This window comes from Entamoeba invadens, assembly GCF_000330505.1.
Source record: "Entamoeba invadens IP1 unplaced genomic scaffold scaff_1105074726225, whole genome shotgun sequence".
Classification (NCBI taxonomy): Eukaryota; Evosea; order Mastigamoebida; family Endamoebidae; genus Entamoeba; species Entamoeba invadens.
This window is the reverse complement of record NW_004191814.1, coordinates 132193-157219: the sequence shown is the minus strand read 5'-3', so window position 1 is coordinate 157219 and position 25027 is coordinate 132193. Positions and strand designations below refer to the sequence as shown.

The 25027-nt window shown below is 36.6% G+C and overlaps 16 protein-coding genes across 16 annotated transcripts; 10 read left to right on the top strand and 6 right to left on the bottom strand.

The window, feature by feature from the left end:
- On the bottom strand, positions 1 to 648 carry EIN_408950 (hypothetical protein; the record flags this gene model as incomplete). The annotated part of the gene is made up of 2 exons (XM_004184914.1): positions 1 to 490; positions 576 to 648. Coding segments are annotated over 2 exons (563 nt in total), but the record flags the coding sequence as incomplete, so codon positions are not given.
- Positions 649 to 1830: 1182 nt separating this feature from the next.
- Positions 1831 to 2430, top strand: EIN_408940 (hypothetical protein; the record flags this gene model as incomplete). Its single annotated transcript, XM_004184913.1, has 1 exon — positions 1831 to 2430. The coding sequence occupies one exon, from the start codon at positions 1831 to 1833 to the stop codon at positions 2428 to 2430; it is 600 nt and encodes a 199-aa protein (XP_004184961.1).
- An 84-nt stretch (positions 2431 to 2514) lies between these two features.
- Positions 2515 to 4683, bottom strand: EIN_408930 (hypothetical protein; the record flags this gene model as incomplete). Its single annotated transcript, XM_004184912.1, has 1 exon — positions 2515 to 4683. One exon carries the CDS (start codon positions 4681 to 4683, stop codon positions 2515 to 2517), a length of 2169 nt encoding a protein of 722 aa, XP_004184960.1.
- A 707-nt stretch (positions 4684 to 5390) lies between these two features.
- Positions 5391 to 7091, top strand: EIN_408920 (hypothetical protein; the record flags this gene model as incomplete). The annotated part of the gene is made up of 1 exon (XM_004184911.1): positions 5391 to 7091. The coding sequence occupies one exon, from the start codon at positions 5391 to 5393 to the stop codon at positions 7089 to 7091; it is 1701 nt and encodes a 566-aa protein (XP_004184959.1).
- A 76-nt stretch (positions 7092 to 7167) lies between these two features.
- EIN_408910 (replication factor C / DNA polymerase III gamma-tau subunit, putative) lies at positions 7168 to 8187 on the top strand (the record flags this gene model as incomplete). The annotated part of the gene is made up of 1 exon (XM_004184910.1): positions 7168 to 8187. The coding sequence occupies one exon, from the start codon at positions 7168 to 7170 to the stop codon at positions 8185 to 8187; it is 1020 nt and encodes a 339-aa protein (XP_004184958.1).
- Positions 8188 to 8397: 210 nt separating this feature from the next.
- Positions 8398 to 8934, top strand: EIN_408900 (hypothetical protein; the record flags this gene model as incomplete). The annotated part of the gene is made up of 1 exon (XM_004184909.1): positions 8398 to 8934. The coding sequence occupies one exon, from the start codon at positions 8398 to 8400 to the stop codon at positions 8932 to 8934; it is 537 nt and encodes a 178-aa protein (XP_004184957.1).
- A 126-nt stretch (positions 8935 to 9060) lies between these two features.
- Positions 9061 to 12575, bottom strand: EIN_408890 (hypothetical protein; the record flags this gene model as incomplete). Its single annotated transcript, XM_004184908.1, has 2 exons — positions 9061 to 9468; positions 9531 to 12575. 2 exons carry the CDS (start codon positions 12573 to 12575, stop codon positions 9061 to 9063), a joined length of 3453 nt encoding a protein of 1150 aa, XP_004184956.1.
- Positions 12576 to 13199: 624 nt separating this feature from the next.
- On the top strand, positions 13200 to 14210 carry EIN_408880 (hypothetical protein; the record flags this gene model as incomplete). Its single annotated transcript, XM_004184907.1, has 2 exons — positions 13200 to 13884; positions 13972 to 14210. The coding sequence occupies 2 exons, from the start codon at positions 13200 to 13202 to the stop codon at positions 14208 to 14210; spliced, it is 924 nt and encodes a 307-aa protein (XP_004184955.1).
- Positions 14211 to 14283: 73 nt separating this feature from the next.
- Positions 14284 to 15123, top strand: EIN_408870 (hypothetical protein; the record flags this gene model as incomplete). The annotated part of the gene is made up of 1 exon (XM_004184906.1): positions 14284 to 15123. One exon carries the CDS (start codon positions 14284 to 14286, stop codon positions 15121 to 15123), a length of 840 nt encoding a protein of 279 aa, XP_004184954.1.
- A 24-nt stretch (positions 15124 to 15147) lies between these two features.
- EIN_408860 (hypothetical protein) lies at positions 15148 to 16368 on the bottom strand (the record flags this gene model as incomplete). Its single annotated transcript, XM_004184905.1, has 1 exon — positions 15148 to 16368. The coding sequence occupies one exon, from the start codon at positions 16366 to 16368 to the stop codon at positions 15148 to 15150; it is 1221 nt and encodes a 406-aa protein (XP_004184953.1).
- Positions 16369 to 16957: 589 nt separating this feature from the next.
- EIN_408850 (hypothetical protein) lies at positions 16958 to 17569 on the top strand (the record flags this gene model as incomplete). Its single annotated transcript, XM_004184904.1, has 1 exon — positions 16958 to 17569. One exon carries the CDS (start codon positions 16958 to 16960, stop codon positions 17567 to 17569), a length of 612 nt encoding a protein of 203 aa, XP_004184952.1.
- Positions 17570 to 17876: 307 nt separating this feature from the next.
- EIN_408840 (hypothetical protein) lies at positions 17877 to 18901 on the top strand (the record flags this gene model as incomplete). Its single annotated transcript, XM_004184903.1, has 2 exons — positions 17877 to 18531; positions 18609 to 18901. 2 exons carry the CDS (start codon positions 17877 to 17879, stop codon positions 18899 to 18901), a joined length of 948 nt encoding a protein of 315 aa, XP_004184951.1.
- A 173-nt stretch (positions 18902 to 19074) lies between these two features.
- EIN_408830 (hypothetical protein) lies at positions 19075 to 19904 on the bottom strand (the record flags this gene model as incomplete). Its single annotated transcript, XM_004184902.1, has 2 exons — positions 19075 to 19220; positions 19295 to 19904. 2 exons carry the CDS (start codon positions 19902 to 19904, stop codon positions 19075 to 19077), a joined length of 756 nt encoding a protein of 251 aa, XP_004184950.1.
- A 131-nt stretch (positions 19905 to 20035) lies between these two features.
- EIN_408820 (hypothetical protein) lies at positions 20036 to 22009 on the bottom strand (the record flags this gene model as incomplete). Its single annotated transcript, XM_004184901.1, has 1 exon — positions 20036 to 22009. The coding sequence occupies one exon, from the start codon at positions 22007 to 22009 to the stop codon at positions 20036 to 20038; it is 1974 nt and encodes a 657-aa protein (XP_004184949.1).
- A 525-nt stretch (positions 22010 to 22534) lies between these two features.
- Positions 22535 to 23172, top strand: EIN_408810 (pre-rRNA-processing protein PNO1, putative; the record flags this gene model as incomplete). Its single annotated transcript, XM_004184900.1, has 2 exons — positions 22535 to 22989; positions 23034 to 23172. The coding sequence occupies 2 exons, from the start codon at positions 22535 to 22537 to the stop codon at positions 23170 to 23172; spliced, it is 594 nt and encodes a 197-aa protein (XP_004184948.1).
- Positions 23173 to 23418: 246 nt separating this feature from the next.
- On the top strand, positions 23419 to 25027 carry EIN_408800 (hypothetical protein; the record flags this gene model as incomplete). Its single annotated transcript, XM_004184899.1, has 1 exon — positions 23419 to 25027. A coding segment is annotated over one exon (1609 nt), but the record flags the coding sequence as incomplete, so codon positions are not given.

The window sequence follows — 25027 nt, the reverse complement described above, 5'->3', positions numbered from 1 at the left end:
GGAGTCTCCATGAAGGTGCAGTTGTGCTCCTCTGCGAACTTCTTAGCGTCGTCGGCCGAGACTGTTTTGTCTTTATCATCCAAGTCGCACTTATTCCCCGCAATGAGGATAGGAACGTTCAACTGTTTCATCGATGCCTTGACATTCAAGATGTGTTCATGGAAGCTTGAAAGGTCGTTGAAAGTCGAGACGGACTGCAACGAAAAGACTAACACAAAAGCATCACCTTCCTTCATGTACAAGTCCTGAAGTGTTCTGAACTGTTCAGTCCCTGCAGTGTCGTATATTTCTAACTGGACAGGCTTCTCGTCGACTTCAATGGTCTTCGAAAAGGTTTCTTCAATAGTTGGGTCGTATCTTCCCAAGAAGGTGTTTTTGACATATCGCGTGGCGATTGCAGACTTTCCTACAGAACCAGAGCCCAGAAGTACTATTTTAAACGAAAACGATTTTGACTCGGGCATGCCACGGCTTCTCTGACTTTTTAGTTCTTTTTTTGTCTTTTGTTTTTTTCTCCACGAGTTATTTTTATTTGGTTGTGCAAGTTTGTTGGTAATTTATACGCTAAATAAAACCAAAGTATCGGGTTTCACAACCCTTGAACTTGAAATTAGTGTCGGTATTTGTGTGCCATTTTCGGAGGATCATTTTTTTGTTTTTCAAATGTTTTTTTTACAAAGAATAAAGTGTTTTTAAAAAAGTTAATAAACGCCTAGTTTGTTTTTCTGTCTTATTTTTTTGTGTTGTGGTTAGGGTTTTTTAATATCATTAACTTTGCTAGTAAGTGTTATTATATTATAACTATAAAATATTATAATAAATGTAATACAAGATAATTGATGTTTTGTTGAGAAAAAAAAGTCATCAAATATAATTATGGAAAAAATAAATTAATATTCAAAAAGTAATAAATAACAATTTTGTATAATAAATAACTAGTAATAATCGGGATATAATGTTTATCATATTTTACTATATAAAGCTATTATATGGACATTATATGAAGTTTGTATAAAATACAATCTGGTAATAAAATGATAAAACTGTCTTATCAGTTTTTAATTTTATTGTTTATAATAAAATTTATTATTCACAAATTTGTTGATAATATATATTATTTATATACCATTATAATATTATATTGTAATAATGTTTTTCATTATAATGATAAAAATGGCATGTTTAATATGATACACTTATTTCTAATTCATTAAATTTTTGAATTAAATTATTTTTTTAAAATTTTTTAATAAAATAATATTTATTACTTATATTTATTTGTATAGAATGTTAAACCTTTTTTTTTTTTTTTAAAATGACTCCGTCGCTGTGTGCCGGGTTATTAATGTATAAAATAAACAATTGAAAAAAACATCAAAATACCATGAGCAAACCATAATAAACAACACAACTCTTTGTATTATTAAAATAACATTTCAATAATAAATTCAACAATTTGATTTATTAATTTAAATAATAATTAAAAAATAATAATATTATTAATATTTTTAATCATTATTAATAAAAAAATACTTTTTCTAGTTTTGATCGAACAATTGTTAAAAAAAACAATGTATTATAACAAACAAATAACCCAAAAGTGTTATATTGGTAATAGTTGTTTTTGTATGCTTCGTTTATTTTGTTTAATACAAAACATTACAGATTTATTATAATTATTATTATGGAAATTCAAATAATCAATAACAATCAATTTCTTTTATTCTTCATACAAAACCAGAAAATAAGTTGTATTAAGTCGACTTATTTTTGAATCAACGAAAACTGACACTTTTTTCTTTAAACTTTTTGTAAATCTTTAAAATTCAAATGGTCTTTTTTATCGTTCTTTTCTTCTTGTATGTTGTTGAGTCGAAGTACTATGTCGAAATTACACAAACAGGAATCGACGAAAAGCCTGTCCTTTTCAAAAAATGGGAATTAAAGGAGTGTTACCGACTGTCTGTTGACAAGTCACAGTCATACATGTACAAAAACAAAGATGACGTTTTGTCGGAGTATTATTACTCGGATTCAGAATGTAAGAATGATGAGACACTTGCCCGACAAATCACTGTTGGAGAAAATTCGAAGACAACTTACGAAGTCCCGGAACATATCGCCTTTACTTCATCAGCAGACGACATAGATTGTCCGAACAGAGACACTCTTGACAGAAACTATTACACATCAAACGTTGTTGAGAGTGGAAGTCAATTTTCAAAGTACGAAGTGAGGGAGTATGAAGGTGCTGATTACTTATATTCTCTTCAATGCGAAGACCAGAACTGCAAGAGTGAAGTCAGTGCGACACGCATATTCAAATGTGATACATGTGAAGGTGTTCTTTTGAATTATCAAATGCAGCAATGTGGTTCGCCGAGTCTAGTTGTTGTTATCTCGGCGCTTTTGTTATACCTTCTAATTTAACACGTTTAATTATACTTCTTATCCAATTTTCTGTTCTACTTTCACTTCTCTATGTATAGAATAAATAAATAATAAGCTTTAAAATCACTTAGTCTCTGCTATATGTTCTGGGAGTGTTTGAAGCTTGACTCTCTTCGACAAGAACAACAAAAACTCTTCACGTACAGGCTCAAACCCATATTTTTTGACAAACTTCTTCTTCATTTTTTCAACATCGAGGGTATACGCCCCAGCCTTAAGTCCCTCCCAAAGAGTGTCAGGTGTACATTTGACTACGGGAAGATCAAGTGGAAGTTCGGTGCCATTTACTCTCCACTTTTCGTGTGATAAAGTATCCAACGCTAAGATCTCTTCGATAGTAAGTTCCTTGAAAATAGGGTTTAAGAGACTCAAGACGTGGTCGACTTGAGCTTTGTCTGCTGCACCGTCAACAAAGACAAAAGGCATGTAAAATTCCTTTTGAGCGACCACTGCCTTAATTTTAGATTTGTCAAGGAACAAAGCCTTTTGATAGAGCGCTCTCATGAAGCAATGTGCGGTGTCCGAGTTGATATACTTCATTCTGTGCAGCACTTGTATTGCGACAAACCGTTTATATTGTTTGCGTGCTCTCTCATCAATAGGGTATTCGAGTAATTCCAAGCAATCTATAATACTCTGCATCTCTTCTAAGTGAAGTATAAATGGACTGTTCGCTGGTGGGATCTTGATCAGGCAACTGTGGACAATAAACCAAAATGCAACATCCGTTCGAAGTGGCGTAGAGACGTATGAGACCATACCAGACAATGAAGCAAAGGTATGAGACGTTTTCATCATTTCAAGAATCAATTGCTTCAGTGGCAAAACAACTTGTTGGTACTCATCAAGTTCTTTGATAGTCTGAAGAATTGCAATCAAGTAATAAACAGGCGCCCCCAACAATTTCCCGTTGGTGAACATTTTGGCAATCGCACGTTTATTGACCTTCTGCATTTTCTCATTCGAAGAGAGCAAAATACCACCCAACACTGTTTCACCATTAAGTGGAGACTCTGTCATCGCACTCTCTTTGAAGCTCTTCAACCCGACTAATCCACCTAAAGCTCCAACAATTCGTTCTTTTAATGACGGGAAGTTAATTAAAGTCATCGGGCAGTTAATCACCTTATTCACTATGTTCTTAGGAATCCCATCTAAGATGCTATTTTTAGTAATCAATAACAATCCAACATCTTGTTCCCCAGACAATGGACATTCAACAAGTTCTTTAATTCCTTGTGATTGCGCATCAGTAATGGTATCATCATCAACATCATCCAAATTATCATTTTCAGCAGTTTTGGCGCGTGCAGCTCTCCCAGCTCGAACGCCGTCCATTTCAAAGTTATTAACTTCTTGGCCTCCGCACAACTTAATCAAGTAGTCGATCTTCTCTTCAATAGAAAGTTCTTCAGTTTTGGAGTTGACTGATTTGTAATACTTTTCAACGAGTTCTTGCATCACAGGAATTGTTCCATCAAAGTCGCTCTTCTTTATGCATTCGAGTAATTGTACCTCGACATTTCCTTTATTCATTTTACCGTATTCAAAGAGAAGTCGACTCTTTTCTTTCATAATAATCCCTTTGAGCTCGTCATTGTTTTTAATAGCACCAACAGTTTGATATTGGTCGTGACCATAAAGCCATGGATTTTTAATGTAATTAATAATTCGATCAAAGTTGTCCAAAAACTGTTTAATTGACATTTTCTCAATACCCAAAACAGTTGTGCGATCATTCTGGCTGGTCTCTAATACTAACTTTTCCTCAGAGGCAGTCACTTGATACAACTTACTCCCTTCTTGTGTCAAAAAGGGCTGCGCTCCATCAAACCCTTTATTCCCAATGGCAAACACTTCAGTGCTTGCTAATTTCCCAACTTTTTGCATCATCACTTTCGCGTCAGTAATCCCAACACCTGGGCCATCAAGCACAACAACTAATTTGGTGCTTTCCTTATCCTTTAAGTTGGTGTTGACTAAGTATTTGGATAAGCTGTCCATACGATATCCACCACTATTACCAGATTTTCGCTTGACCATTGCATTAAACTGAGAAGGGGTAATCTCCTCGGAACCAGTGCCAAACGAAACTAAGAAGACGTGGTCAACACCAAAGCTAGTTACAAATCTCTGATACAATTCGTTTGTTTTTTGCCAGAAAAGCTCATTGTCCTTCGTGGCGTTTGAATCATTAAACGCAAAGATTACTTGGGTTTCAGGCTTCGCCATTTGATGGTGGGACTTGTAAGTTGAGGTTTTTATAGTTCGTCTGAGTTATGAGGTTTCTTTCTTTTGATATCAACAAATACGACTTTGAAGTTTGAGTTTATATCAAGCAATATTATGCGTGTTGAATGGGAAATTATCGTTTTTGAGATTTTAATTAAGGAATGAGATGTTCCATTTGCCGTTTTTTGTTGTTTTTAATCTGCTTTTTATTACAAATTATTTATTATTTTTTTTCAAAGATTTTTAGTGTTATAATCTCATAATAATTCAAAATAATTTGAACATAATATAATTATTTGTTTATAGTTAAATAAATTATTTATATGGTTACTTGATTATTGGAGTTTTGTCAATTATAGTAATATGTATTAGCATTAAATAGCATTTGTATTTTCAAAAACATTTCTATAACATATTTTGTTATTTATTTGTTGTTATTTTCAGTTCATCTAAAAGTTTAATGTCTAAATAGTATATAGTTTGTTTAAATTATTTAATAAAGTAAACATGGATATTGTTCAACTTTTAGAACTTGAACTATTTAGGTGTTGAACATCACATCTAAACTTCAATTTAAATTACGATGAAGATCCCGTTATGTTAAGTAACTTTTATATAATCATAACAACGCAACAACAATGAAATACAATAAATGGAATACTTCAATACAAAACTAAGTTATACTCAATAAAAAGAAAAAGTAATCTATGTCAATTCAATTCATGAAGCTTGAAAAGATATACTTAGCCAATGTTGTTCTTTACTTGAATGACATAGACTCAGCAATAAACTTTTGTTGCATCAACACAAAATGTTTTGACGCTCTCCAAATCATTCGAATTAATCCGCAATACAAAGTTGCTCGTCGTGGCGTTTTTGAAAATTACACCGAGTCTAAACAGTCCGAGTACACCACATACAAAAGAATAGCAAAATTGTTTAGTAACTTAGAAACCTTTGTTGTTCCCCAAGAATCCCTCCAACTGACTCCAAAGTGTGCTGAACATATCGTCTTGACGTCTTATAATGGAACCATTCAGATACCAGACAACATGACGGATAGACTTGTCGAAATCACAATCGGCATCAGAGGTTTTGCGCTTAATTTAGACCAATTTCCATTCCTTCGAAAGGTGCACTTCACCGCAATCATTGCGCAGAAACTCGAGAATTTCTTTGGCTCCAAAGCGAAGCGCTACGACTTAGTAGAAGTCACTCATCAATATTACAGCAACAACGATGTCGGCTTCTACAAAAAAGTGAATCTATTCAACTTCGGAAAGTTTGTTGTGCGTTTCTACAATATAGGTGACCTCAAAGCAGTAATCGACGAATTTCCAGAATTCACAACCATCGCTATTTCGTGTGTAACAAGTGTTGGCGAACTGATATACCCCAACACTTATTTATTCTCCCCTAACAACAAAGTGTTCCAATTTTCAAGCGATATCCCTGAAAACGTTATTCAGTTGTATGCATTTGGGTGTGTCCAAGTAACCAAAAACGCCGATTTGGATCTTTCAAAATTCCCCGCACTCTATGACCTTGACATTTCGGTTGCAAAAAACGTCGATTTACCAACAACTTTAACAGCATTAACAACCACAAGAGTGGTGGATGTGACAAGTTGTGTAAATCTTGAAAAACTTGAAACAAGTGGGTGTGTGTGGGATGTCATTCCAAGTAGTGTCAAAGAGCTCATTGTCACTGATGGTAATGTGAATTCGCTTGACTGTAATGAACATTTGATTTCTCTGACATTCTCAAATGAGGTGAGTTACAAAAAAGGGCAGAAAGAGCGATGCGACAAACACGACGGGAGAACCAAAGCGGTGTTTGCACTGCCTTTAAAAAATTGCGTCAACTTGAAATCAGTCTCTATTAACGAATTCAAAATTACCAACTCGTTCACCCATTTGACTAATTTGAAGGAACTCGTTTTGACCGAGTGTAGTGTGGATGAAATCGATGCTGACAAAGTGTTTTACCCAAACAATTTGGTCTCATTGAAATGCAGACACTCACAACTTCCAAAAGTCGAAACTACACAACACCTCACATCGATGTGTGTTGCTGGGTTCTTTGCCAAAAGCGCGATCGACATCTCGATGTACACAACACTATGCGACGTGAAATTACGATCATTAAATGTCGATGTTAAATTGCCAATGATCAGACGCCTTGAGATCAATGCAAGTCGCCACGCCTTTGATTTGAAGTATTTAAGTACACTTGAAATTATTGTGCTTGACAAGTTTAGTGGAAGTATTGTATTGCCAACGACCATTAAAACTATAGTGATGAACAACTCGAATCCGACCGTCACAAATATCGATGATATTCGTCCTCAAGTATTTTTGAATGGATCGACGCTCCGCCATTCGCAAGTCTCTCCTGTTGTGTTTTAAATGTTTTTGTTTTCTGAATTTATCAGTTTTAGTTTATTTATAAGAAAGAAAAGAATTAAAAAATCTCTTATTGCAAATGTTTGTGAATGGACCAAGAGCTTTTTCATCACTCGATTATGCAAAGGAAGCAAACACATTGTTGGATAACTTAAGTCACTGTGACAACATTCCACATCTTTTGATTCATGGAGGAGATGGCAGTGGGAGGTATACAAGGGCAATGCTCTTTTTACAGAACATATATGGCAAAGGAGTGTATAACATCGAGTCTGGAGTGACTCAGATTGTTGTAAATAACATGAAGGAGGATGTGAAAGTGCGGTCGTCGTTATTTCATGTTGAAATTGTCCCCAGCGATTTGTTCAATGGAGACAACGAAATTATTCAAGAGTTCGTCAAAAGTTTGACTAATATTCAAACCCTGACTTCTTTATTCCAAAAATTAACAAGTGGGAAACCCCCACCAAGGTACAGAGTAATTATGCTCTTCGAAGCTGATTCTCTTTCTTATGAAGCACAACAATCACTGAGAAGAACAATGGAAGTTGGGTCGACGTACTGTCGATTTATTCTCTTTTGTAGTAATGTTTGTGGCATGTTACAACCAATACGGTCGAGATGTATTCTTGTACGAGTACCTTATCCCAACAAAAAATCATTTAAGAGTCTCAGTAAGAAGCTGAAAGTAGAGAAAAAGGTCATTGAAATGGCAAAAGGGAATTTGAAAGAGGTTGCTGCACTTATCGAACAGAAGAAGATTTTGGGTGTCATCACTCCTCCACTGTTGGAACAACTCGTTCATGAAATTACACGCTCACTCATGCAACTCAAAAGTATCGAACACACCACTACACTTGCAATTGACGCACTCACCCTTGTTGACCCTCGTGTCTTACTTCGTAACATATCCTGTTGTTTGATGGAAGAGAAGAGTATATCTGAGGGGGACAAAATCAAAATAATGAAGACGACGGCATCATGTGGGAGAAATCTGTTTTTGGCACAAGACCCATCAAAACACTTTGCAGCTTTCTTTGCAAACATTGAAACAATTTTAACTCCTCCAATCGACTTGAACGAAGGCGAGGGTCTGTAAATTATTGATTGTTTTTCATTAGTTTTTGTATAATACTTTATAGTACAAGCACATTAATTTTACTGTTTTAATTAATACTAAAGATATAGATTCATTATCAAAATATCTCGAAACTATATGCAAAACTTATATAATATATGAAACTATAAAGTATTGGTGGAGCAATTCGTCTTTCAAAGAACAAAATCAAATGAACTCAAAAACAAAGTGATGGGCGTTTATTACTCGAAGGGAGAACACGCGTTTGAATATCAACAACTTAAGAAATGGACAAAAAAGGAAAACTGTGTTGTGATAGGAGACTCTGACGCTGATGGGTCTCTTTTGGAGGGTGGATATATGGAGACGATCAGGTTCAAGTCGAATGTGTGTGTGATAGTATTTGACAATAGAAATAGTATATTTGGAGGGTATTACCAAGTTCCCATTAGTGAGGAGAATACATACACGACAGATAATGATGCTTTTGTGTTTTCATTTATAACACCCCGTGGGAGTTCAATACCACTGAGGCACAGAATTTTTTATTCCAAAAAAGACCGCGCCACATATTACTCAACCACAGAAGGGAATAAGTACTTTTCTTTTGGGAATAGTGATCTTACGATTTATCCAAACAAAAGTGGGAGTTCATATTTGAGTACTTATCAAAGAACGACATGTTCTTCGTTGTCTGGGGAAGCCACTTTTAAGATCACACGACTGATCTTGGCTCAGATGTTCAACGATGAGGCTGAGATCATCTAATTTATTAATATTACTAGTAATAAATCCCTATGCTCTATAAATAAATCACGTACTAATTTATTTATAATAAAATATAGTATTAGACAAGACAAAAGGAAACGATGAGTAAAAATAGGATCTGGATGATTAAGGGTTGATAACAACACATTGCTGGGACATTGTTGCACGTTTACTTCGCTTGACGGACAGTTGAGGTTCCGTCCTATTTACTTCAATGATTTTGTCTGAATCCTTTGCAATCTGTTCTTTGATCTTATCAATGGGGATGTTACCGAGAAACGTTTCATAGACGGTCGACCTTTGCAGGATATTCAGTTTGATACAATTGATCAGTTGGCACGTCGATATGCCAAACTGAAGGTCTTTAAAGACTTCCACATTCTCCGCCCGTTTTTTGTTCAATTCTTTGATTGCATTACGCCACATAGTGGCGTGCCGCATCTTCCTTACACACTTCACTGCGTCTGCCTGTTCTTGTGTCATACTTTCTGGATTGAAAGGGATATAGTCGATCATCACTTTTGGTGTATTTTGCTGTCGCGTCAACACATGTGTAAATGCATTTCCATGCATCAGAGAAAAAGACAAAAACAAACTTTATAAAACGGATCTTCGAGCCCACCTTGTGGTATAACAACACCTTTGTCAGTCACATTCCATCCTTCTTTCTCTATTCGTACTTTAAACACTTTGTTTTTGCAAAGAATAGACAACGACCACAACGAGAGTACTCTCTCCGTTAAAGGCTCTGCAAATCGAGCAGTAAACATTTTATCTGTGATTTCCTTGTCGATCAAATTAAACCCAAATTGCGACGCAGCAATAACGGCAAGTGCGACATTTGCAGCAGCTTTGTCGTTTGAGTCTCCCGTGTTGAGCATTTCACATAACGCGTCTTTGGTGTTGTTCTTCTGAAGTACTGCACATCCCGTTACTGTCGTTCCCAATATCTCGAAGAAGTGTGGAAGACATGGCTTCGTCTCGATGTTTTCCACAAAATTTTTGCACTCCTTTTCGATCCAAAATTGGTACTCTTTGTCGATGTAATCCGTCGTCTCCATACACTTCTTTATGATTTCGTTGTTTGTTAAAATTTTGTAGAGCAGTGAACGGCCATTGTTCTCGCAAAGGACGCTGAAATTCAATCCAACGGTCTTAATGGACGTCTCCAATGGATTTTTCTCATCCGTCTTGTTTTTTGTTTCTTCGGTGTTCTTTGAAATGTATTGAATGAACAACTCCATCGTCTTTTCATTGTTTAACGCAGTGGACAAAATTTGAATGATTTGTTTGATGATAGAAACGTTTTGCCCGGGCTTCTGCATAACTTCCAAAAGGGTTGGTATCGCCCATGTCTGGAAAAAGGACTGGAAATTGGGTTGTGCATCGAACGGAGGTAAAATGGTTCTTCCGATCTCTTTAATAGCTCTGTTAATGACAGTGACGTTCTCGGACCCTAACATTGTTTCGACAATTGATAGCTTCGATCGGTGCGATGAAATAGAAATTTTGAATGACGACGAAATCAGGTCTGAGAGTTGGTTGAGTGATTTGTTTGTCAAAATCGTTCGATATGAAACAAAGATGCCGTCGAGGGTGTCTCGAACGTCGGACAGACTTCCAATGAACCCGAAGTACTCTCTCGACATCTTCTTCATCAAATGCCCTTGGTCAAAGAAGTGATTCTTCTCGACAAACTCCGTAAAGTTAAATGTGTCGTCTCTTTTCTTTGTTGCCATTTGTATGAAAAAGTTGAGTTCCGACTCAATCTCTTTCAAAATTGGGTTGAGCAATATTTTACCACTTTCCGTTTGAATTAAAATATGGAACAGCATCAGCCCACATAATGATATTTTAGTGTCCGTCTTTTGGAAATCCGTTTCTGTGAATTTCTTCTTACTTGGTTGGTAAAATTTGACCAAAGCCTTCAAAAATGGCGTTTTCTCGATGATGGGGAAGTATCTCATATTTTGCAAGACAGAAGTTAACACCGTCGACACTTGTATCCAGTTCCACGACTCGTTTGCAGAGGAGTTCAACGACTGAATTGTCCGTTTAATTTCACTCTCATCCATGACACTCAACCCTTTAATGGCTTGGTTGATTTCGTTTGTTGTGTCGCTATAGAAATAGTCGTTGATCGACATCCCGTCGTTCTTCTTTTGTTCCAACAAATTCGATTCGATTTTATGTTGGATATGGGTGTGTAAGTTGACTAACAACGAAACGGAACTCGTCTGTAAATTCGAAACGCTATCGCACGCAGTTGCAAACAATTTTTGTAATGAAACGTTCTTTGTCGGAAACAACACACCCGCCAGGTGTAACAATTCTCCAAGCAAATACACAGACTTGGACACAACAGTCAACGCGTTAATGTCTTCACTTGGGATCTTCTTTTCCTTGTCGTCTTCGTCATCCTTTTCTGTGATTGGTGACCTTGTGTGTTCCGACATTGTAGCGCGATGTAACTTTTGTGTGATCGGCTTATCCAATTTGTTATCTGGGAACAGTGGAACTGCTTCTCTTGAAAAATCGTCGTGCATTTGTCTCATGACGCAGACGTCGCACAACGCGTCGAAGAAATTTGACTCGATCAAGACATGAAGCAGATGGGTATAAAACGCTAGCATAATTGGTTGGTTGCTCAACAGGTCTTGTCCCGAGTCCGGGTATTCAAATCGCGATGAGAAAAGGGGTTGTTTGATTTGGAAGAGGGAGTACAAGTTATTAATCAGCATATCAATCTGTTTTGGCACTGGTGAGTGTAACGCGACGACCAGGCATTCAATTCCATTCATTGAAGTGAGAGAAAGGAGTCCCGGCCACGTTTTAATCGTTTCGAAAAAGCACTTCACTGCAGTGGAATATTGCAACTCCTTCAGTTGCCGATCAGGGTTTGTTCTCCCAACTAATCTTAAAGGGAATATCCAATGTTCTGGACTTGACATGGGGGATATAAGAGATGCAAGCACTTGGTCGGAACCAAGGTACTTCTTATGGAGTGGGGAGTTCAAAGTGAAGAGTAATGTGTCCATCATGATGGAGGTGACCCATTGCGTCTGCTTTGAAAACACAACTTTTAAAGCATCAGTACCCAATGGACCAAATGCCTTGGGACATGACACCGCTATTTGTACAATGAGTCGATTAAACACATCACAGTATACTGTGTCGCGACTGTCCGCAGCTTCCGCGGCCTCGACAACAGCGCGCGCCCAGACGGGAGGTATCTTTTTAATCAAAATGAGTATGTCTGACACTAATGTCACAGCGTATTTATTCATTGTTGTGTACATCGTCCGATACTTCCGTACCTTCTCCGCTTCCTTCTCTTTGATTTGTGAAAAGTCAATGATTGCCTTCGCCACCAACAACGAACCCAAATCACCAAACAAAATCTCGGGAACTTGTCCAAGCGAGTTTACAAGGGAGTCGATATATCTGATAGTCGCAGAACGAATGACGGGAGACGGTTTTGAAAGGTGGGAAATGAGCGCAGCCCATTGTTCGTGCGTTGGTAGAGTCGGATTGATGTTTGAAAGTGGTGTGAGGTGGTTAAATGCGTCCAAAAGTTTTTGAGGATCCATGGTCGTGTCGTACAAATCCTCGACATTAAATCGCGGCGAGCGAGGCTCCATGCTTTACTTTTTGAGGTAATCTTGAAATTATAAAATAACAAAATAATAACATTTTTAGTTATTAATAAATGTTTTTACTAATTGTTTTTTTATTATTAGTAATAGTTAATTATGTATTATTATAATATTATTATAATAAATGTTTAAACTAATGTTTTTATGGAATTTTTTGGTATTTTAATTATCAATTTGTTATTACAACAGATAAACAAAAAAGTATAGTTTAAAAAACTAAAGATTCTTTATTGAAGATTTGCAATACACTAGCTGAAAAATTCAAACGAAAACGGGAACAATAACAGTTCTCAATTCCCTTCATGACTCATTGTAATGTTCACCAAAAATAAGTTCTATTTATTTTAGTAAAATACTTAATAATTATATTTTTAAAAAGAATCCATCATTATTTATTAAACAAAACTCTATAATTTTACATAGTAAATGCACAATAAAACGGGAAAATGAATTACTATCCAATCTTCACCCAATAATTCGTCCAATCATGTAATGTCATTTATAAATAGAAAACAAGGCAAATTCTATATTTATAGTTTATTAAATCAATAGAAAGTGCCCATCATTCGGGATGGGACGGATGTTTTATGAACGACAAAACGGGAAACTATGATAAAGAAGAATGATCAGAAAAAGCAGACACGTATGGGCAATCACAGCTCGAAACATAACAAACCAAAGATACCACAGGCCAAGTCCCCTGAACCCGAGCCGAAAAAGCAAGGACCACTTGTTCCTCAATTTAAAGAACCGGAAAACCAAGGACAAGATCCTCGCAAGTGGACGCCCGAAACTAAAACACCACAGACCCCTCCACCTGTTGTCAAAGCAGACCCTCCAAAACGTGTCGATGCGACACCGCCTCAAATCCAACAAAAACCGCCACCAACAACTCAAAAAGAGAAAGAAAAAGAAAAAAAAGTCGATCCTCCAAAGGAAACACACACGCAAAACACGGTCGAAGCAGACTTCAATAAATTTCTTGAGGAGGGTAAAGACCATATCTCAGTGGGTACTATTACAAGCTTCTTTGCAGAAATTGGAATTGACGAAGAAAATATCGGAGGGTTACAAGCACTGTGGGTCATGTGGAAATTAGGGAGTGTCGAGATGGGTGTGATAACACTGCAAAAGTATATCAACGGGATGAGTGACCTCCACGTCCAAAGCTTACAACAACTCAAAGAAGTGATACCAAAAAAACTCCCACAAGACTTGAGAAGTAAACCCATCGAACTGAAGAAGTTCCTTTCCTTTGCTTTCACTTACAACTTGGAGAAATCAAAGCAACTCGGTTTGTTCATAAGTTTCCTTTAAACTCCTCCGTCATAGTAGTGAAAAGAAAAGTACTATAAATAAACTATATATAATTAATGTCTAGATAAGGAGACAACTTCAGAGTTATTGGCTCTGTTCTACCCAGACAAACCAAAGCAAATCACTAACTTTATGAAGTTTTTAAACCAACCGAAGTCACAGATGTTGAGAAAAGACGAGTGGCTGATGTTGTATGACTTCTTTAACAACATTAAAGAGGATCTTTCAAATTACCAGATGGATACCACGTGGCCAATCATGTTCGACGACTACGTAGAATGGAAGAAGGCACAGAAAGAGTAAGCCTGGTTGTGTGTGTAATTCAGTTCTGTTTTGTCAAATCGCTTTGCCTCTTTAGTAAACTCCAAAATTATAAATGGAATGTGTAGAGACAACTCACAAGATAAATGGGATGGACATCTATTCCCAAGCTTATTTCGTTGAAAATAGTGTTTGCAATCTATTGGTGTTGCATGATTTCGGAAGTTCTGGCGCTGTGTACGACTCGGTTGGGAAGTACTTTTCACAACAGGGCATGAACGTTTATTTTTTAGATTTACCGGGGTGTGGTAAGTCTGGGGGTGTTCGTGGGGTGGTGTGCAAAACAGAGATATTAGATGTAGTCCATGCTTATATCAAAATTATTAAAAAGACCGACATGTTAACAGAGGAACAACTTCCTCTATTTGTTGTCGGACATGGTCTTAGTGGATTAGTGTCATGCGATCTTTGTCGATATGACCATTTTATTAATATCGTCGATGGAGTAGTCTCGATCAACCCAATTTTTAAATTTAATATACACTATGAAATTATAGTATTTGTACTATTAACAGTACTATTCTTTTTTATTAGAACTTACTCTTTCACAAAGCTGAAAGTGACATTCGAAGAGACCGAAAAATGTTCGACTTGTGACAAAGTTATAAGCAATACACTTGATTTAAAGAACTATTATAACATAGTGAAGTGGGGCAGAGAAGAACTCAATTGGAATTGGAGTGACAAATTACCTCTATTACTAATACAAAGTGAAAGCGACTCTATATCATCACCAGAAGCCACTGTTCAGAAATCAAAGTGTCTACTCAACATATCTAGCTCGTTTATGTCTGTGAAAGGGGGTACTCACTACTTTGTATTCACAAAGAATGAAGAAATAATAGCTCGACGAATTGTGGAATGGGTGAAGACCATTCTCAAGAAGAAACAATAAATAAATTGATTTGATGCAAATGAATTAATTGAACGCCATGATGCAATTCTGTGGGAATTTACCTGTTTTCCCGCCAAGTGTCCCAACCCAAAATTCGTCGTCTGACCAGTCTGTGACATCAAACGTGTCACCCACACGAAGTGTAAGTTCTGCTTCATTTTGTGCGTCATAATCTTTGATCACTTGAACACTTTTTACTGCTTTTGATACTTCTTTTGGTTCTTTTTTGTGATCAACTTCAACTTCTTTGGTTGATGCACCCTTTTCCTCTGGTTCAACTTCCTTATCTACAACAGGGACTTCGTCATCTTCTTTTTTCTGATCTTCGTCGTTTGAAATGTCTTCTTTTTCAGGCTGTGTTGGGGGAAGATGTTCTTCAATTTTCTGTGGAGGTTGTGATGGCATTTCAGCCTCTCGTCGTTTTTGGACGTTCTGTTCCTTTTCGAATGAGTCGGAGTACGCTTGCACAACGTAGTTCACACAAGCGGCAGTAGACGGAATTTCATTAGCAAATTCCCCAAGCTTGAAACAACACTCTTTGAAGGAACCAAATAAGTTCATAATGTGGTTTATGCAGACTCTAATAATCGGCACCATCACATTTTCAGAGTCACTCAATAACTTGGTTATGTCTGCAATTAACTCATCACGGAGATAGAAGTACTCTTGCCGCCAAAAGAGGAGGTGACCCTTCTCTACATCGAGACCTTTTTGCTTTTCTGGCTTTTTGGCCTCAATCTTTTCAACACGCTTTGTGAAGTAATTGAAATAACTTCGACGGGCGTCACAGACTTTAACACGGTTGGACAACATTACAAATTGCTCATAATACGTTTTGAGAGGTACTAGAAGCTGGTCGTGTAATTTATTCTCGAACTTCTTTGTCTGAATTTTCATGTCTTGAAAAGCTTGTGTGGCATTCATTAATTGGGTGGTTGCCGTGCCTTCATTACCTGACATCCAAATGCACTTCTGCATCGATTTGACAAGACTCAAATTACCATCTGCAAGGGCAGCCGCCGTTGTGGGCAATTTTTCAAAGTCCTTTAGCATCGAAGTGAATTCGTTCTGCATTTGGCGTAACTTTTGCTTTGCGTCCTCATACTCTTTGTCTGGAACGTACGCAGAGCTAAAAGTAATTTTAAAACTTAGAAACTTGTCACTCAACATGTCACTCTCCTTTGCTTCTTTAACTTCTTTGACTTCTTTTGTGGGTTTTACCTCTTTTACTTCTTCTTGTGTCATTGAAAGACTTTACAGTTCTAGTGGCTAAATACGTCTCTTAAATCGTCATTGATACTAAACAACTCACATATATTTATTATTTTTAAAGTAAAAAAAGATCAACAAATCAATTTTGGGATTCACCAGCACACCACGAATATATTTCGTATTGTTATGTATTTAGTTGTTTTATTATCTGTTAATTGTGTTACTAATACACCTGTTTCCTTCTTCACCACAAAATTATTATCTGGGCTTCGAGGTAATCAAACTGAAATTTTGTCTAACTATTTGGCATTACTTTTTTTCAAGGAAAGCACCATATTTATGTAAGAATTGTTTTTAACACAAAAAAGCTTAACACCATCTATTTTAATTGTTTTATTAATTAAAGTATTAGAAATATTATCAATTACTTTTGTGACAATTAAAGAAAATGGTTTGTTTTTATTTTATTTTGATCGAAATCAAATTACTTGAATTACTAAGTCTTATACCACCTGATTGTTTCCTTTTACGATTTTTTTAATTCACTTTCTTAAAGCAAAGAGAAAAGGAAAGTCAAATTTAACAATAAAAGGGAGTGCTTTAGTATCAGCTTCACAACCATATGATCAGCTTACTTGTGTTAGTGATTGGGGTACACTCATATACCATGTTTGATGGAAAAGAGTTTCTCGACTCGTGGGCGCTGCTCAACACGGCTGGGACTGATATTGAGTTACAAAAGAATTCAACCACAAACTATCTTGCTGCGACATTGAGGACTTGGGACACTATCAGAGTTCAGAGATCGTCACCAATGCAAACAGCGGGACAAAATTTCTTTTCGTTTGAGGTGTACTACGTCTCGGACAGAGTCAAAACTATGAGATTCAGAAGCAGACTCTTCTCCGAGGAGTACAACCAACAGACAGAGACCGAACTCAAACCATATGACTACATAGTAAAATCAGGTGTCGCAACACGTGTCTATGTCCCACTGACAATTGCAGACGAAAAGGGGACACTCCAGACCTTCTCTATTCAGCGCATCGAGGTGACTGACCTCCCAATAGACTTTAAAATCACAACCATTGACCTCCAGGCTGAGGGAGTTCCAACCACAAACAAAGATGTCGTTGACGTCTCAGACGACTCTTCAAACGAAAAAGAGTCAAAAGACGCAGTGCCATTTATCTTTGTTACTCTTTTTGCTCTCTTCATCTTACTTGCATTGTGATGTGAATTATGACTGACTTGTTGCTTTAAATTTTTATTGTTGTTTGTATTAAAAAAATGAGAATTCGATTCGCCAAATTATTTTAATAATAATAATAATAATAATACTATTGATGTAATTTATTTGTATTTTTATTAAAATCAAATTATAATTAACCTAATATATTTCTATTATTCTTGTTATCATTAAATTATTAAATTATTAAATTAAATTAATTATATTATATAGTTTCAACTTTGTTTTCAAAAAGTGTTCTGGACAGCCATTTTTTTGAAAAAGTTATCAATCATTTGATCATTTTAATTCAATGGCCGTGACATTACCAAGTAGTCTTGTATCGCTAATTCCAAACTACAGTGACTGCGTTGTTAATTGCACATCACCCGTTTATAGAGAGTTGTCTTCACAAATCCACATAGCTTTAATTCCACTCATCAAGACTTCCGCAATCCTACACACCCCATACCAATCATCATCCACTCACGCATTCAAACAGTTTAAAAAAAGCTCGAAGACACTTGTGGTGCAGGTTGGAGGAATTGTCGCGAAGCAAGACGACGTGTTTGTTTACCCCCTCGATGTACCCTCCGTCAAACCAGTTGTTATAGAAAAAAGAACTATAACAATTGTCGAACCGTCACTTCTCTCGAAATTTTCTTTTATGAAGAACATTAACACTGAGTATCTCGTAACGGACTTTGAAGAAGCTTTTAATGTCAGAGAAAAAGCAATGAAAGACGAAATCACTGAGGTCGTCATTCTTAAAGCAACAGAATATTTCGATACAACCTATTTCAAACTCTTCTTCTGCCCTCTTCACACCACCGAAATTCATGTTGTCACCGGAGAGAAAATTGAAACGATTAATGAGACGATGAGATACGTCATGAATAGGTATTCGTTCTTTGATAGAATTAGACAAGCCAATACGTTCATGTTGCTTTTGTTAGACCCAGACTGGTGTTTGTTTTTGTATGTTAAAAGTACTATTACTGAATTATAAACAAACTATATTTTACCAATTGAAATTGAAGAATAGACAACTCAGAGTGCTTCCAAATGCTCCGTAAATTCATTCAGAGAGAGCACAATGTTGTCACCGTTTTTATGGGAAGGCCAGATAACAAACTATTGAACTATGAGGGACAAGTCGATATGGTCATCGCGTTGGGAGCAGACACTACTGACCTCAAGATGGAAGGAGACATTCCTGTCATAACACCCTTCGAAGCTATATTTGCCCTCGAATTGTCAGACACAATGGAATGGACTGGAGAATATCCTATCGGTCTCAAACGCACTGAAAAGTACATTAAGATGCTCTCACAATAAGAATTCTCATTTGACTGGATTACCTTATTTTTAAAGTTTCTTATAATTCAAAACAACTATAACTATTAAAATTGTCATTTTTCATATATTTATTTATATAAGAGTATAACTTATATTTATCTAAGTTTTATTTGAACTATATATTTAGAATAAAAAATTATAAAAAATGGTTCTTAGTCCTTTCTTTCCTTGTGTGTCTCAGTCTCACTCTCAGCAATACGTGGAAGGATTTTGGTGACATCCATTGAGTACGACACAAATATGAGAATAATAAGACCGACCAGAATCCATTGGGCAAGTGCCGCCATACCAGAGACAACTCCTTGTCAATTTCTATATTTAGATTAATTTAATAATTATATTATTAATTAAGTATAGTATCAATACACAAACCTTTTGCAGAGTCTTTTCCAAGAATGGAAACAGTAGTCGGGTGTACCACCATTGCGAGGACAACAGTGAGACCGCACCCCAGTGCACAATGTTTTCTTATTTTAGTGGCTCTCTCATCGAAATAGATAAACGTGTTTTCGTTGTGGTTTGTGTAATAAAACACAAATGAAGTGTGAAGCAAGACTAACATGAAGAACACACCAGCACTGCTTTGGTGGATTGTACTCCATATTGTCAGTGTTTTGGTAGTGATGATATCGTCTTGAAGTGGGATGAAAGCGTGGATCATGAAGAACACAACACCAGATGAAAGGATATAAAAGAGTCGTGAGATCTGTTGTTTTGTGAAGAGATTGGTGAAACTGAGAATATAGTAGTGGATATAATACGAACAGTATAAGAAAAGAACCCCAGCCGACCCAAAACCTAGAGCGTATAAATACCTCTCAGGTGCTTTATATCCCGTCAACGAGATAAACGGCAAAAAGAGTTCCGTTGGGTAGTGGTTTAAAAATGTGGCCAACAAGAAGCAGACTAATATCGTGGTCACTGCTATCATCCCCGCATAGAACATTAATTGAGGGAGTCTTTTTAGTGTTTTAAGGGACATTTTTACTTTTAGTTCTTTTTAGTTTCATTTCGCTTTTTCTTATTTGAAAATTCCAATGTTTTGAAAAGATGGTATTGTACTTTATTTTTATGATTAAATAAAGTAAATTTGATTAACGCACACAATATCAATTAATTTAGTAACTTATCGCAATACTCGGTAATCTCCCCAGCTTCACTCCCATATACTTTTCTGACTTGTTGCACTATGTTCTTCATTTTTTCAGTCATCGTTGTTTTGCAGAATAACACCAATAACACAAGAACAAGAAAATCATACTTCTCAATATCTTCATCATTCGAAGTAATTTTCGTTTGATTGTCACATATCCATGGAAGTACATCGCTGATAGCCAACTTGACTATCTCTCCACAAACGTCACTTGTATAGTCAACTTCAGAAATGATGTAAACAAGAGAATAAACAGTCTCAACATTATCTGGTGTTAATAAAGAGAACTTCTTCATTAAATCTAACGCTATTTTACCTAATATGGGTATCTCACTCTTCTCTATAAGTCCCAACTCACAGAGCCCAAAAAGAGCTTTAGAGGCACCATGCTCAAAACAAGAGTCATTGAAATCTCTCATCAATTGCACAAGTCGGTGTACATAATGCGACTTGTTGTCCTCTGCTTTAAGGGTGTCAAACTTCATACACTTTGCGATGTCAACAAAAAGCGTACAAATGTCTGGCGTCTTCCCACAGAAACACTTCACCGCACGAACTAAATAGAAGAACCCCTTTTCGCAATTTGTCATCGCTGTTTTAACGTCGTTTTTGCCCATCATCTGTTCATATGCAAACATCTTCTGAATCAGAACTAAACCCCAGTAAAGTGCTGTTTCTCTATCATTCTTGATTTCTGTTTTGACTACAGGAGGCTTGTCGTCAGACTCTTCGTCTATAATGGTACACCTTCCTATGGTTGCAATAACGTTCTCCACTGAAATTCGTTTGATATGAGTGTAGAGCAACTCACTCTTGCACTTCGAACTTAACATTCTCATGAGTATCATACATAGTGCCTTTAACCCGATAACTCCTAACATCTGTGGGTGCTGTCCTCCTGAGACATCGGCACCCAAATGGGCAAAGAGGGGTTGTGATGGTAATGCTAAAACTACTGACTCACACATTTTGATAGTTTCTTCTTGTATCTCAGTGACTCTTGAAAGTGCGATGATTAGGGTTTGAAGTGCAAAGTAACGAATATCAACACTGCTGTATCTTGATGGCTTCGACTTAACATAACTCTGGATGATTGAGAAGTACACGGGAGTTGTAAGAACTTCTTGAGCAATTTGTGGCATTCGAGCGCAAGTCGAAACTATTGAGTGCAAGTGAATCTCCGTCCGAAGGTCGCAGCCATTCTTGAGTTTCTCAACGGCAAAATTGAACACATCTTTGACAGTAAAGATGTTGTCTGTGTGTTTCACGAGACCGGCTATACATCTCACCGTCGTGTGAAGAGTTGGCAAATCGTCTGGAATACCATTTTTCATGATTTGGCAAAGAACGCCGTCTGAATTGACACCAGCAGCATTCAATAATCCTCGATGCGAAAGTGTTCCAACAGCAGACAACAATGAAAGTCTGCGATTTGGCTTCATTTCAGTCATTTCGCCGTTTCTCGTTTCTTTCAATAATTCGCAAAGTCTTTGTGATATGATAGGCGCCAACTGTGGGCATGGTAATCCATGTAACATGAAGTACGCAATTGCCTCCAAAAAGTCGTCAGATGGGGTTTTAAGAAGGTTTAAAACAGTCTTGTGAAACTCGAGACGAAGAAGGGGGACCACACACGCGTCTGAAGTTGAGAGAAGGAGAAAGAGATGGTCAGGCGTGTTTTTGAGGGAGGGTTCTTCTTTTCCGATTAAAGGAAGAATGAACGACAAGACGTCTTTAATGTTATCATTGAGGTGATCTGGGTAATCGGATGTTGGTGCAACATCCTTAGGCATTTCTGGTGTTTTTTCGTCGTCTTTTTTCTGAGGTGTTGAGGCTGTTGGATCTTCAAAAAGAAAGATGTACTGGCGAACAACGTCAAGACGTTCTTGAAGTGTTGTGATATCGTCCAAATAAGGTAATAATTGTGTTGCCATGTTCTTGAATTTTAAAGGAATCGTTTATTATTAGTTTTTTATAGGGTTTGTGGTATCTCGCTTTTTAGAGAGCTTTGTAAATCTCGTCTATTTTGTTGTTAATTGATATTTGAAATTAAGTAAAGACATTGAAAGGGTTTGATATTGTTTCAACGTAAACATGTTTTGTGATGTAATACAATTTGATTCTATTTGAATTGCATTGCTTTGATAGATATTCTTCAATTGAATCAACATTTTTGAAATATTCAAAGTAATTAACTTCTAGTATTTCATTATTACTAAAAGTTAATAAAATATAGTAATTTTTAAGTTGTTTTTTAATATAATTAACTTTGTTTTTAAGAAATACAAATAAATTGGTTCTTCAAACCAAGTTCTATAATTAAGAATAACACATGGTAAAATAAAATTAAATGTATAGAATTTGTCATTTTAAAGTAGAATAGGGTTTAACCAATACAAGTTGTTCTAATTTAAAAATAAAAACAGATAGGGTTTGATTTAATCAAAACACAACACGTCATGTCTGCCCCACCCGTCTTTCCTGAGATAAAACAAAATGGCTTATCGGCGCAAGATGAAATTCGGTCTGTCCGTGTTCCTCCATTCCGTTTTAAATATTTCAAAAACAATTGGCCTGCTATATACGAGCCAATTGTGAAGCAAATGAAACTGAACATTCGTATGAATCCAAATGCACATGTTATCCAACTCAAAACAAACCCAGACTCGTGTATAGATGCTGTCCAAAAAACGTGCGACTTCATCGAAGCCATTTCAAAGGGGTTTGAAGCAAAAGACGCTATTGCACTCCTCAAGATGGATGAGGTCTGCGTCGATTCATTTGAGATCGACAACGTCAAGAGATTACAAGGTGACCACTTGAAACGGGCAATGGGTCGTATTGCGGGTAAAGATGGGAAGATCAAATTTTCAATTGAGAACGCCACACACACGCGTATCATCATGATGGGACAGTTTGTATTAGTATTGGTATAGTTCTTTTATAATTGACAACTAGAAAAATCAGTGTTATGGGGAGTCAGGCAAACGTCAAATTTGCTCGTGATGCCATCCAAGATTTGATCCTTGGTGCGCCACCAGGGAAAGTCTACAACAACTTGAAGAATATTGCTTCCCGCCTTGACTCGTCAATTTGATTGTTTTTTGTTACTGTTTAAGAACTATAAAAGACTTGTTAAAAAGCTAATATAATATAGTTATTTCATAGGAATGCATTGTATCCCCTTTGAATACAGGATCACAACAGAAGTCATTTTTTGAAAGAAATACCAAAATTTTTTTACTATTTCGTTAGTTGGTTGATAGTAAATTTACTATACTTTTCTAATCGTTTTGACGAATGGACTATATGACAAAAAAGTACTTTGAAAGGACATATAACAATGCCAACTCGGTTCAATTTTAAATTGAAAGCAAAGTGCGTCAAATTCACCGTCGCGCACGCTCAATTCATAGCCGAGAAAATGGAACTGAACGCCTCAATGAAAACAAAAATAGCATCACTTTCACTCTCAAGCCTTCGAGTCATCGACTTGGAAAATAAGTCGGAGTGCGCCGTCTCAGGAGATGGACAAAAGTGTTTTGAGGCGTCTGTTGACTATACTAATAAACTTGCGTTTGCATTACGATTTTACTCGCCGACCATCGTCTTAATTCCGAAATTTATCAATCATACATTGGAAGCAATTACACCTGCGATTAACGGGTTTCTCAAATTAAATTCCACTGATGAACAAAACAAACAAAAACAGAAATTGAACGACTTGAAAACGCCGAAAAAGAGAGATACAATAACTAAACTGCCATCAGTCCCAACTAAAGGTACTCGAGAGAAGCAAACAAAAAAGATTGATACCATTGCAAAGTGTGAAAAATCTTTAAATAAACACGAAGAAGTGGAAACTATAATTAAAGAATCAAAAAATTCGACGAATATTGAGGTGAACTTGATTTGCACCAACTTTAACATCTTTTTTAAGAATTATGATGGAAACGAATTAATTGTATACTCGTCATTTGAGTCAAATTTGTCAATTAAAGATGGAGAAATGGAGTCTTTCAACTTCTTCACAAACGATTGCGGCCTCATAGGAACAACTCCACAACGAAAAGAGTCTGTGGACATCGCCAAAATCAAGGAAGTCACATTGGCAATAACCACTATTGGACAACCCGATGTGAGAGTCAACATATCACAGATATTTGTGAGGTTTTCTAATAGAGATTTGGACAACACTCTCAAACTATTGAAGGACTTTGACCAGAGTCTCCGGTCACTCACACTTCTATCAAACGATTCAGCTGTTACACAAAAAAAGGAAATTGACACGACACAAGGGTTGGTATTGGAAGAGACGTATGTGAATACAAAAGTTGTCACTCAAGACGAGTTTAAAATGCCTAAACTGAACTTTTCATTGAGTGTTGGGAAGGTTAATATCGACTTGATCAGCGAGTTTGTATCTGAACAAGGGAAGACTATCGACTCATTTCCTGCTCTTGTTTTCACGACAAAAAACACGGTCATATTTTTAAAGAATCAAAGACTTGACTTGAAAATCACAGAGACGGGAATTGAATATACCAAAGTGACGAAGTCCGGATATACTAAAGAGCCGCTTGTTGAACTATTTGACATCTCGAGTGAATGTGAAATACCCCACTTCAACATCTTCATAAGTCCAGCAGACTTTTTGCTTGTGGACATAACGCCAGAATTTGTTGGATCAATGAACTCCCTTTTTGAGAATTGGGCAAAGGCAATCAACGCGGAGTTTTACAAGTCGCGTGGATTGTGTAAAGTTACCAATTTGACTGGAGTCCAAATGGATTTTTACACAAAGGGGATGAAGTTCGCAATACAGAACGATGCAACTGTTGAAGTCCCTATTATCACAGACAATGAGGCGGTTGTTAAAATAGAAGATAACGACGACATCTACATCACTTCGGGATTTAATAGAAGAAAGAGTGTCGAAGCGTTGAGTGAGA